Source organism: Ictalurus furcatus, chromosome 20 (assembly GCF_023375685.1).
Source record: "Ictalurus furcatus strain D&B chromosome 20, Billie_1.0, whole genome shotgun sequence".
NCBI lineage: Eukaryota > Metazoa > Chordata > Actinopteri > Siluriformes > Ictaluridae > Ictalurus > Ictalurus furcatus.
Genome location: NC_071274.1, coordinates 10,334,005 through 10,347,440, shown reverse-complemented (window position 1 = coordinate 10,347,440; position 13,436 = coordinate 10,334,005). Strand labels below are relative to the sequence as shown.

The 13,436-nt window shown below is 37.4% G+C and overlaps 1 protein-coding gene across 2 annotated transcripts in view; it reads left to right on the top strand.

The window, feature by feature from the left end:
• prpf38b (pre-mRNA processing factor 38B) overlaps window positions 1-13,436 on the top strand; it is a 33,313-nt gene that overhangs the window by 6,457 nt on the left and 13,420 nt on the right. For both annotated transcript variants that reach the window (XM_053651427.1, XM_053651428.1), the window contains 3 exons: window positions 3,965-4,116; window positions 4,450-4,510; window positions 12,881-13,095. In XM_053651427.1, coding sequence (XP_053507402.1) covers window positions 3,965-4,116; window positions 4,450-4,510; window positions 12,881-13,095 — 428 coding nt within the window. The remainder of the gene's footprint in view (window positions 1-3,964; window positions 4,117-4,449; window positions 4,511-12,880; window positions 13,096-13,436) is intronic.

Genomic DNA, 13,436 nt, shown 5'->3' with positions numbered 1-13,436 from the left:
CAGGCTATACACATACAGTACACATGCCGCTCTCCTTCACTCTCTTCAGCACGCTAATAGACTGCGCATTCACTTCATTTAAACTCACGGTTGCCAGATATCACTAGTAAAGTCAACTCCAGTTTCCATGTTTTGATTTAATCCCCCAAAATGACTCAATATTATCAGCAGACATGGCAACACTGTACTGGAGGGAACCTATCTAAAAGGAGCAACTGATAAACAAACAAACAAAAAACTAATAAAATGTAAAGAAAGGAAATGTGTTTAGTTATAAATAAATAATTTACTATAATAATGTAAATTATATTAACTTCATAAAACATAAATAAAATGAGAGATTAAATGGTGTTTAATTAGTATGGGTTGCACATAATATAAATTTGAAACTAAGCTTAGTAGACTATCTCCTTAGAAGGCTATTAGCCTTTTTTCCTAATATGGATCATGCTTGTGTTAGTCTACTTTTAATTAGGACTCTTTATTGTTTAAGATATTTAAAAATAAATATTTTATGCTTGTTTATGTACCAATTAACCAACAGTATTTCTCATTGCTATTATTTTTTTAGATCGGTGCGTTCCTAATGAACACCATTAAACTAAAGCACTTTGCATGTGGTGGGTAAATGAACTCACCCAATCACATCCTATATGAGATTAATCAGATATATACACAATGTTTACAGAGCGGTTCGAGAACTGGCACCAGCCCAGAACCATGACAGTGGAAAATGTCTAATAGTGTAGCCTTAAATATATTTAAGAGGAGCAGACTTCAAAGACTGAACATTGAGGTTTATTGTATTTGTTTACAAGGTGGAACAGGTTAACGGTTGTTTTTTTGCATACAGCCTGTAAAATTAATGAAATATTAATTGAAAAAACTGAAAATAATAAATTTAGTTTATCAGAAGGTAAATTAATTTGTCATGGCTCACACCATGTTCCTAAATTCTGTCATAATTCACAAGCTCAAGTTTTCTCATGCCTACTTGTGTGTTATATTGTGGCAAATAAACGTTACCATCTCTTAAAAAAAAATAATTAAAAAAAAAAATACCAAAACTAAACTTCAACCGTGCTCCTAAATTTTCGACTGTGCTCCTAAATTTTGTAATTAGGAGCACAAGTGCACCTAAAAGAAATTGTTACCATAGAGCCCTGCAGTCTATATCTCTGAAGTGTTTTAATGTATTCATACCAAACTTGGTATGTCATAGCCATCATTATTTGAGGGTACCTGTACAATTTCAGAACAGTACCTCCTAGTGGTCATGAAATGGGAAAAAAAAAAACACATTTTGCTTATAACTTATGAATGGATTGTCCTAAAATCATCAAACTGGTCTCTACAGATTCAGTGGGGCATAAGTCGTTTGATATTACAGTTTCAAAATGGTCGGCCACTTTGAAATTAGTCTTATACTCTGTATTGTATGAATCACTTGGCACATGCATTGTTACAAATGTTGGTTAGGGGTCATCAGGACCATTCCCCATCAGTACTCGGTTTCAAGACAGTGCTACCTTGTGGTCAACAATTATAACTTGCTTACGTTAAATGCTAATAGCTTTTGACTACTTTTGTGCATTGTCATGAGATTGGTCTTGACAGATTCCCTGGGTCATGCAGAGAACAATGATACCAATTTTGCCATGGTAGGCTTAAGTTTCTGTCTGCCATTTTGAATTATCTGAAAAACCTACTTCTTCGAACTCGTCCCAGATTATTTGTCCAATTTTGACAAAATTCGTAAGCAGCAATCTTCAGACCATGCCGGCAAAAAGTTATCAAATGCTTTTTGATAAACCAAACCGTTCTCAAATAATGTGCAGATGAATTCGGTGGAGATCATGCCAAAACTGATGGTTATATCTCCGCACTGCATTAGCATATTCAGACCAAACTTGTCATTGGCTTTATGGCTTGAAGGTACCTGAATTGTGTTTGAACAGCACCTCCTTGAGGTCAGAAATTATAATGCAATTTCCATAGTTGTTGAATACTTTTGGTTATTTTTGCCCATTGTCATGAGACAATTGTTATGCCTTGGTTCAGGCCAAGAGCAATGATACCAATTAGGCCATGGTTGGCCAAACTGTCATTTTGAATTTACTCAAAACTCGACTTTTTCTAATTCCTCCTAGACCATTCATCTCATTTTCACCAAAATTGACACAGATCATCTTCAGACCATGCAGATAAAGTTATTGAACTCAAGTTGGTTGGTCAGACCATTCTTGAATGACACACAAATGAATTTGAAATCGATCATGCCAAAATGGATGAGATGCTATCTCTGTAATGCTTTTGCACATTCGGACCAAACTTAGTACATGTCATGAGCATCCTAACATGAGGGCACCTATTCAGTTTTGGAACAGCACCACCTAGTATACATGAGATATGAAAATAGTTATAAGCAAAATTTATGAATGGTTTGTCATAAAATCATGACCAAGCTAAAATCATGCTTGCTTATATCATCACTTTGCCTCTGCATTGCTTGGCCCCAGAATTGCTTCTTGCAGCTATATTTCTTCTTCTGCTGCTGCTGCTTTTTAGTCTATGGCAGCCCATAGAACAGCATCTGGGAAAGTTATAAAATTTGGTACACACAAGAGGACAGTCTCATCATTAATCAGAGCAAATTTGGGATCTCTATCTCAAACCCCTTTAGCTCCACCAACAGCTCAAATTTGCATGTTTATGCTATTAACTTTTGAACAGTTAATCATGACGCTAATATGTTGCTAAATGGGACTGTAGACGTTGTCGGGGACATTAAACGTCATCACGCCGAACAGGAAAAAAACTGTATAACAGGAGTAAATCTGTATTATGGAAAGTGTTTTTAAATCAAGTTTGGAAAAGTTGTCGGAAGCTTGGTGATTGTGACGTTGAGGTTGAGCGACCGTTCGTTTATAGCATATGGTTAAATTTTATTTCTGCCAATTGTATTTAGGCTTCAAACTTCATAACAGTTGTGGTTGATGGCATTTTTATTTTTACAATTTTAGTAATATTTTGTTTCTTTGAGATGATTCACTATAAGGACTAGTCTAATTTGATTCAAAGATTTGTACATTAGCTGGAATGTAGCACAACGTGCAGGTGAAAGCAGTGTTCTGTTTATTTAAATGTGAAAATGCAATAAATATATGTTGTCCCTAAAATCAATGAATAATCACGATCTCAATATTGATCAGAATAATTGTGATCTTTTTGGCCATAATCGTACTGCCCTACTTTATAGTCAAATATAAAATCTGTTTAAATGATATCAATACGTATCAGTACTTTTTGTACATTTTCAGCACATTTTAACAATACCATGATAATACTGATAACCGTGATAGTTTTGGTCACGATTATCGTGATATGACATTTTCATATCGTTTACATTTCTAGTTCCGGACAAGGTCTTGTACATGAGCATCAAGGCCTTGAATTTGGTACGGGTAGCTGCAGGAAAGTCAGGGATTCACCCAGTGTGTAGCAGCACAGATAAGCGCAATGCATAGTTAGCTTGTTTGAGGACTGCAATCTAGCGTGTCCGTGTGTGCCACTTTTATCCATGATCACCCTCTCTGTGCTTTGACACAAATATTCATTAATGCAGAAGTATAAACCGGACTTTAGACATAGACTAAAGTCTTTAGGAAGAGACTTGGTGGTGTTAATTTCCCCAGGGAAGATAACACAAAATATTAATTGTAAGAGTGACCATTATTTGGAACCCTGTATTTTTGTACTTCAAAAACTGTGTTTGGGGAAAAGTTGTTAATTTTTCATGAAGGGTGCCAATAATTCTGTGCACTGTACTTCCAGTAGTGTTAATGTGTTGTCTTTGATAGTTTTCCAGCACAAGGGTGTATATGATTTGTTTTTATTAGTTCTTATTTTGTGATCATTAAAACAGGGTTTTTGTGTGTCTTGCGAATTTTGTTTTTTGTTGCAGGTGCGAGGTGTAGGCACAGGTGGTATCGTATCAACAGCTTTCTGTCTACTGTACAAACTGTTCACACTAAAACTGACCCGAAAACAGGTGATGGGTCTCATTACACACACGGACTCCCCGTACATTCGAGCACTTGGCTTCATGTATATACGGTAAGAGTTCACTCCTTTTTACATCTTTTAATTTTTACAATTTTGCTAAGGTCCTATGGTAGAATAATGCAATGCTGTAGTTCAGAGCACAATGAAACAAATGAAACTTTAGATTATTGCTTAATGATTCTATAAATAAAGTTCCAAGAAGTGCATTGTTTATTTTAGCATTTAGAGGGATCTTTGTATGATTAACATGTAGAAGTGCCATTTAAGATATGTTCAGTTGGCCAAGTCACTTCTCAGACTGGTCAGTGTGTGTGTGTGATATGTGTGTATAATGACATTATGTTGTGGTATAATACAGACCTTTTTTTGTTTCATGTTTTACAGATACACACAACCCCCTGCAGACCTGATTGAGTGGTTTGAGCCCTTCCTAGATGATGAGGAGGTATGTCTCCACGGGTAATACTTTCAACTTTCTTTTACACTGAATATATAGAAGCATGGGTTGTTTCATGGTGTAGTCACTGGCCCTCTACACCACCCATTACAGAGCCACAGCAGTAAAGATAGTGTTTGTGATGCCAATCTTTCAGCTCTTGTTTTCATTGAAACCTAAACTTTTTTTAGCCGAAAAAAAAAAGTTTCACCAACATCAGTTTGTAATTCCTAACGCAGTGCATAACTACATGTCTGTACCCAGATTGCTTAGTTGCTGATTATCTATTGAACGAAATTTGTGATTTGCCTAAAAAGGAACTAACCTTAAGATGGAAGTTGTGATGCATATTGCTGACTTTTCACCTTTGCCTTCATTTTGCCTAATGTTTGTCTGGAGTAAGGTTGATTTGGTTCTCCTAGTAAAGGTTCCAAACATGAAAAGTGTCTTATCAGGTTAGAGATATTAAGCATTGCAAATAGCATTGGCTTGATCTGAGACTGATCATTTATTCATTTTCACTTTAGCACAGCTCATTTGCCATTTTGCATTGATCAGATTGTCATATTGGCCAGGTAAAAGATGTACTGTATGTCGGCCACTTGCAGTCACATATTTAGGCCAAAAATTGGTTAATTCTATAGCTAATCAATCATCTTTTTTGCTGCCAATCATGAGTTATAGCAGTTTGAGTAAATAAAGTGCATGTTTTGTTTACAAATGTCAATGTTTTTGATTATTGAGTTTTGGACTCTGAGTACTATGATATACATTTTTTTTAAGATGCAGCAAAATTCCTAAAACAGTAAAGCGGCAGTCACACTAGACTAGACGACAATTTTTTCACGCTGTGACATGTTGATCTTCTATTGGTCAGAAATTTTCACGTGATGTGAATTCACAGGTTCACCAACCTTGAACTTTGGAACACAGTGAAAACTTCTTTGCATGAAGTTTGCATTTCTGGTCTCTAGCATTTGCATGCGTGTGAATGGAAGTCAGTGAAATTAAGTGTAGTGTGACTGCAACTTAAGTTTAGCATATTTATGAGTGGGAGGACTACAATGTCCAAAGAACAAATTTTTACAAGAGATTTTGTGTGTGTGTGTATATACATACATATATACACACACAAATAACACGTATACAGTCGGGGAAATAAGTATTGAACGCGTAATTTTTTTTTTTCAGTAAATATTTCCAATCACATAAAATCCACACATATAATGAAATCCAAACATTAAAGTCTGTAAATGAGGTTATGTGTAATAAAGTGGAATGGCGCAAGGAAAAAAGTATTGAACACGCTACCTGAAATTTGTTTAATACTTAGTGGTTAAGCCTTTGTTTGTAATGACAGCTTCAAGATGCTTCCTGTATGAAGAAATTAATCAGCCGCAGTATTCAGGTGTGATTTTTGGCTCATTCTTTTAAACATATTGACCCACGTCTCATTTTCATCATTCTGGTGGATGGCAGCAGATTCTTCTCAAGAATCTTCAGGTAAAGGGCTCCATTCATCGTTCCTTCAAAAACTGAAGTCTGCCGGTACCATGCGATGAAAAACAGCCCCACACCATGATGCTTCCACTGCCAAACTAAACTGTTGGTTTAGTGTTTTAAGGGTGATGTCCAGTTCCATTTTTTTTTTCTTCAAACACGGCGTGTAGTATGACGGCCAAAAAGTTACGTTTTGCTCTCGTCTGACCAGACTACACTCTCCCAGTATTTCATAGGCTTGTCCAAATGAGTTGTTGCAAACTTTAAACAAGCTTCCACGTGCCTTTTCTTTAGTAATGGAGTCTTGCAGGGTGAGCGTGTGCAGTGGGTGTAATAGAATAGGTTAACATGCTTTAAAGGGAACCCTGACTATGAAGACTTCTGTGGCTTATTAGATCAACGCTGACATCCGCTATACAAAAATACTTTAGATGTCAATTTTTTTTAAATAATAAAAATCCTTGTACTTGTTTTCTGCCATTGCTGTTTCCGTTGCAATACGTTCTGGGTAGTGACTTCAAATGGTTGCAACAGTCTTGATTCTCCAGTGACCCTACAGTGACATGATGCTTAGGGGTTTGATTATATTTACAGATATCCTCTGTATCATAGAACACAAGAACTAGAATATTACAGCCAAAAGCAGCACAGTGTGTCATTCTTTTCCTGTTGCGGGGGATAGTAGATAATTCTTTTGAGTGCTCAAGTGCAACCATTTTGCGTCATCGACTCAGTGCATTGTGTAGGTCAGTAATGGGGGCCTCCGCAGGTTAAAATATGTATTAAATTAAGGAGCATATTTCATGTGTTTTGGAATTTAGGCATTTGTTGCGTCTTAAGGCCTACAAGTCTCCATAGTTGGGGTTCCTTTTAATGTTCAAAAAACACATTTTTTACATACCATACATTATTGCAGTACCTCTATTCAGGGTTGGGAGGGTTACTTCAAAGATGTATTCCGTTACAGTTACAAATTACTTCATAAATTTTTTTTGATCAGTAACATAATCCAATTACAGTGAGGGGAAAAAAGTATTTGATCCCCTGCTGATTTTGTACGTTTGCCCACTGACAAAGAAATGATCATTCTATAATTTTAATGGTAGATTTATTTGAACAGTGAGAGACAGAATAACAAGAAAATCCAGAAAAACGCATGTCAAAAATGTTATAAATTGATTTGCATTTTAATGAGGGGAAATATGTATTTGACCCCTCTGCAAAACATGACTTAGTACTTGGTGGCAAAACCCTTGTTGGCAATCACAGAGGTCAGACGTTTCTTGTAGTTGGCCACCAGGTTTGCACACATCTCAGGAGGGATTTTGTCCCACTCCTCTTTGCAGATCTTCTCCAAGTCATTAAGGTTTCGAGGCTGACGTTTGGCAACTCGAACCTTCAGCTCCCTCCACAGATTTTCTATGGGATTAAGGTCTGGAGACTGGCTAGGCCACTCCAGGACCTTAATGTGCTTCTTCTTGAGCCACTCCTTTGTTGCCTTGGCCGTGTGTTTTGGGTCATTGTCATGCTGGAATACCCATCCACGACCCATTTTCAATGCCCTGGCTGAGGGAAGGAGGTTCTCACCCAAGATTTGACGGTACATGGCCCCGTCCATCGTCCCTTTGATGCGGTGAAGTTGTCCTGTCCCCTTAGCAGAAAAACACCCCAAAGCATAATGTTTCCACCTCCATGTTTGACGGTGGGGATGGTGTTCTTGGGGTCATAGGCAGCATTCCTCCTCCTCCAAACACGGCGAGTTGAGTTGATGCCAAAGAGCTCCAATTTGGTCTCATCTGACCACAACACTTTCACCCAGTTGTCCTCTGAATCATTCAGATGTTCATTGGCAAACTTCAGACGGGCATGTATATGTGCTTTCTTGAGCAGGGGGACCTTGCGGGCGCTGCAAGATTTCAGTCCTTCACGGCATAGTGTGTTACCAATTGTTTTCTTGGTGACTATGGTCCCAGCTGCCTTGAGATCGCTAACAAGATCCTCCCGTGTAGTTCTGGGCTGATTCCTCACTGTTCTCATGATCATTGCAACTCCACGAGGTGAGCTCTTGCATGGAGTCCCAGGCCGAGGGAGATTGACAGTTCTTTTGTGTTTCTTCCATTTGCGAATAATCGCACCAACTGTTGTCACCTTCTCACCAAGCTGCTTGGCAATGGTCTTGTAGCCCATTCCAGACTTGTGTAGGTCTACAATCTTGTTCCTGACACCCTTGGAGAGCTCTTTGGTCTTGGCCATGGTGGAGAGTTTGGAATCTGATTGATTGATTGCTTCTGTGGACAGGTGTCTTTTATACAGGTAACAAGCTGAGATTAGGAGCACTCCCTTTAAGAGTGTACTCCTAATCTCAGCTTGTTACCTGTATAAAAGACACCTGGGAGCCAGAAATCTTTCTGATTGAGAGGGGGTCAAATACTTATTTCCCTCATTAAAATGCAAATCAATTTATAACATTTTTGACATGCGTTTTTCTGGATTTTCTTGTTGTTCTGTCTCTCACTGTTCAAATAAATCTACCATTAAAATTATAGACTGATCATTTCTTTGTCAGTGGGCAAACGTACAAAATCAGCAGGGGATCAAATACTTTTTCCCTCACTGTATCACAATAAAAGTAATGCAATCTGATTTATTTTGGATTACTTCAAAGTTAATACTTTAATACTTCAAAGTTAGTACTATGAATGCAGACTTTAATACACTGAAAAGACACTATTCGCATCACATGGGGGGGGAATACATATTTAAAAATTGCTTTCACTTTGCCTGCATTTTACATTTTTTCCTACATTCTTTTGAGTGTCCATGGAATAAAATAAAATATCAGATGCCACGAGAGTACCTTCTGTCCCTTCTGCCATCATTTACACATTTGAATGGCCATGTGATAACATGAAATTAAAAATTACCTTGTATGGGCATTCTCAACTCAGGACAGCTTCATTTGCTGCTATTGTCAAGTAACTGTTTGATTCTGTACATAACGGCGCTTCACCTTCGTGCAAACGTAGGCTAATGGTTAAGAGGCAGGAATTTGGTGTATAGTTACTGCACGTCATTTTCTCAAATATTGAAATCCCAGCCGAAATCTTTTTTAAGGTCCAAAAAAGTAGACGTATGGTCACCCTAAAAAACATTTCAGAGAGCAATTTGTTAATTTCTACCAAAGTAACTGCACAAAATTTATTTGCACATGCACCAGGCGGTTACTCATGTGAGCCATGACAGACAATAGTACCAGAACTATAATCGAACAGCTCTATTTTGTGTTATGTCAAAAGATTAATTTCTTTGGTTTTAAATGAAAAGATGTGTAATCCTGATAGTATTACCATTTTTTGTTTTACAAAATGTACCTGTAATCTGATTACTTTGTTTTTTGACCTAACTGTAACGGTTTACAGTTACCAGTTTTTTGTATCCTGATTACGTAACGCTGTTACATGTGTTCCGTTACTCTCCAAGCCTGACTGTATTCCCAGACTGCCTGAAACGCTCAGAGTTCTGGTTTCTCCAAAGCCCCTCCTTCCGAAAAACCCAGCGCGCTCTGATTGGCCAGCTGACCCATTGTGTTGTGACTGGCCAAAAACCTCAAGTGTGTGTCGGAAATGTAACGCCCCTTTCCATAATCGCAAGCTTCAGCTTACATGGCTTCTAAAGCAATTCTAAGCTTCTAAGCAACACAGTTAATACTGTTGTTGGTTTTACCATATCATTTCGAGCCCAAGTCAGATTCAGAAAATGCGGATGATCAAGCAGATCAATCAGAACCAACTTTGCATGGATGAATTGAGCAGAAGGTTTCACAGTGGTAAGTTTTTATTTGTAACTCTCTTTTCAGATACGATGTTACAACGGTTTAATTTGTCTTCTTCACTGTAACAACTTTGTCCTGAACTTTCTGCTCTTGATCACTTGTGAAGATAATAAGAACGACAAACAATATGCATTACTCTGCAAGTTTTGGGTAAAAATTCCCACAGCTGAATATCAAAACTACTTCAACACTAACTTTACAACACAAAACTCCATATTTGAATGGTCAATAGCAGATACTTCATAAAGTAATCAAACATTCTTACAGGTTCTGATACAGAAGCGCAAGATTGTCTGAGCATAGTGGGAATTACCCCCATTTTTCAGGAGTAGCCTATGTGTATAGCCTGCATTGTACTCTCCCAGGTCCAGGAATCTGTCAAATGTGCAGTGCACAAGCAAACTTTTAGGTTGTACTGCTCAGGAACAGTGTCATAAATAAATGTTAACCACTGATTCCTAATATAGTCCTTTTTCGGAAGGCCAAAACAAAGGGGTTTTGCTTTCGCATCGAAACGCACAGCATCTTTTTACGTCATAATGCCAGCACAATTCACCTCGCCTTCTTTCTTCGCGCCTGCTTTTGGGCAGGATTATGCTAATATTTCAAATAGTGTTATAGACATTTGCGGAAGTAATATCTGGACTTCGATCAAGGCATTTTAGGCAGGTATGGAGCAGTGTTCTCTGTTAGATAGAATAAGTCCGTTTGTGGGGGACTGAGCTTTGTAACTTTGCAGATCTTATACATTCACAAACAGATGCGTTACACACTAAACGAAAAGGAAAACATTAAAAAGCAAAGCGTAAACTCCATAGAAATCAACTGAATCACAAAACCACACTTTCTTTATCCTGTGCAGTTTATTAAGAATCATACTTTAAAAAGATAGCATGATTTGTTATTTAGATTCAAAAACAAAGTGATTGTGCACTATGATACTCATTTTACACCAACATGGGGTAACAAAATAAACACAAATATTCCAGTTATTCACTGTTCCACTGACTCGTGTCATGTTTTAGGTGAACAGATTTGTAATTATAGCTGGCAGATGACTATGGACAAAATATGGTAAATAATGAAAGATCAAGAGGAATACGGAGGTGTTCTAATCAACTGTTGATGTAATGCTGGTGTTGCCAAACCAGAGAAAACTGCTTTTGCAATTTCTTCTGCTAGGAGCTTGTATGAAACAAAGCAAGATTGATGGGTCTTGATGTGACACTTATGTGCTTACTCATTTCGGTATCTGTAACAAAAACATGTACAGTCAGAAAAAATGGTATCAACGCATGCCTAATGTTAACCCTGTCAAAGGTCTGCTGCAAGCTGGTCGGTCAATGATTGAAAAGAGTAAAGATTATGGCTATGTAGAGTTGTCCCATCCTTGGGCATTCAAGGACTCTAAATTATTTAACGCAGTGAATTATGTATTCTGGACAACCAAAACATGAGACTGAGGAAGCATATTGTACTTTTTACTTGCCCAATGACCTAGCTAATAAATTTATGCTTTGCCCAGTCCTGGTATAATGTGTTTTTAATTAAATTTAAAAAGAAATTACAAATAAATTTGTGTTGAACATTATATTGGCTATTGTGTTTTTAAACATTAGCTTGTTCATGAATGGATTGGGAAAATGTTTACACATTTTCAACAAATATAAAGTTACATACTCTTTCCAGCAAGTTATAGCTGATGTACTATTCAAAATCAACAGCCTAGCATGAAGTGTTCCTGCATATTCTTTAGAATGGAGACTATATGGTTTTTTTTTTCAATCTTCTAAGTTGATTGAAGTCCTAGTTGTGTGAATATAGAGGTATGTCTGGAGGTTTGTGTGTAAGTCTAGCTAACTGCACTCTTCTCTTTCTCAGATGGCCTTATGCAGAAGGTGAATGGGAATAGTATATCCCAGCACTGCAGGTTTGCATGCGTGAGTGCAAACAGAACCCTTTCCTGTTCACTCTCTAAAATAACAGGCATAGTGTACCTGTACTGTAGCTCTCCTACCAACGGACTGGAGCTTTAGCAATTCAGATGTGTGACTGAATAAGAGAGTATGTTAAGTAAGAGAATTTGCACAGACCATTGATATTTAGAACATCTGTGGCATTTTCTGTGATATTTATATTTTTTGAAATCCTAGTTAGCGGACAGAAATTCTTACCTCACAACCGGGCTTGTTGCTGGTCTCCTCTCTGAAGACTGTAATTTAAAGTAATGTGTAATTGTCGGCATAAAATTATTAATAGCTGCCCTGTTAGAGTTTTGTTTGTGCTTGTTTTTATAAGGCAGTCAACTAATGTCCATTCATCCTGCATGTGGGGCTACAGTGTGAGTACTCTGGGCTGAGATAATTAGCTGTTTTGTATTGGTCCATCTTTTCATGTAACATCAGCACTATCCTGCACTCACACATCTGGTAAATGCAACATATGAATATTGAGCTTAATGAAAACAGAGGTGAAGTTTCAGTTTTTGGTCATCACAGACAGGAATTTTGTTAAGTTTAAAATTCTGGAGTTAGTGCCTTTAGTGCTTTCCATTCTCTTTAATGCTTCATTAAACATTTTAGTAGATTATGGCCTCTTTAGGGGTTTAATTATGAGTTTTAGACTGATAAACAGTACACTGCAAAGCACTGTGGGTTTCCTTGACTGGACTTTTATAACACTGATGTGCATCATCCTTTTTTTTCCCCCTAACCAAATCTTTACATTTAAAAAATCAGATGGGCTACGCAATTTTAGTTTTCACTACTCAAAATCACACTTGAGCTTAAAAAAGAATCAATAATTTGGGATCTTTTTTGTTTAAGCAGCGAAAATGCTAAACTGATGAGCGCTGCGTACATTCAGTAGTAAAAAACCCTGTGTGTGTGTATATATATGTATATGTACATTTTATATTATGTACATATATATGTACATAATATATATGTACATTTTTATATATATATATATATATAATATAATATAATATAAAAATGTTGGTCAGCTGAATCTGCTGTTGTCAATACCCTGTGTGTTTGTGTGATCAGGAGCTGGACGTGAAGGCTGGCGGTGGGTGTGTGATGACTATCGGTGAGATGTTGCGTTCCTTCCTCACAAAGCTTGAATGGTTTTCTACACTGTTTCCACGCATCCCAGTGCCTGTCCAGAAGTCCATCGACCAGCAGATGAAAAACCGACCACGAAAACCACCACAGAAAGAAAGCAAAGAGGATGAGGAGGATGCAGACTGGCACCGCTCAAGGTACATCACAGGATTCTTAGCAGCCCTATTCAGAAGTGTTAGAAAATATAGCTTTGTGACATAGGAGACTAAGTTTAAGATTAAGTTGTGTTGAGCATTGTGTGTATGGCTGTATGGATACTTTCTTCAGCTTTGGAAATCGGTGCATGGTTGAGTCATTTTTGTCTGTTATAACATGACTTACAGGTGGTATTGTTTTTCATTAGTAACACAAGCCCAAAGCACCACACTGAAAAGTGAAATCTTTATTGTATTGCTCTTACATCTAGAGCTAATTGATCAAATTGCTAATAATTGATTATGAAAATGGTAGTCACCGAATCTCATTATCGATTAGTTGG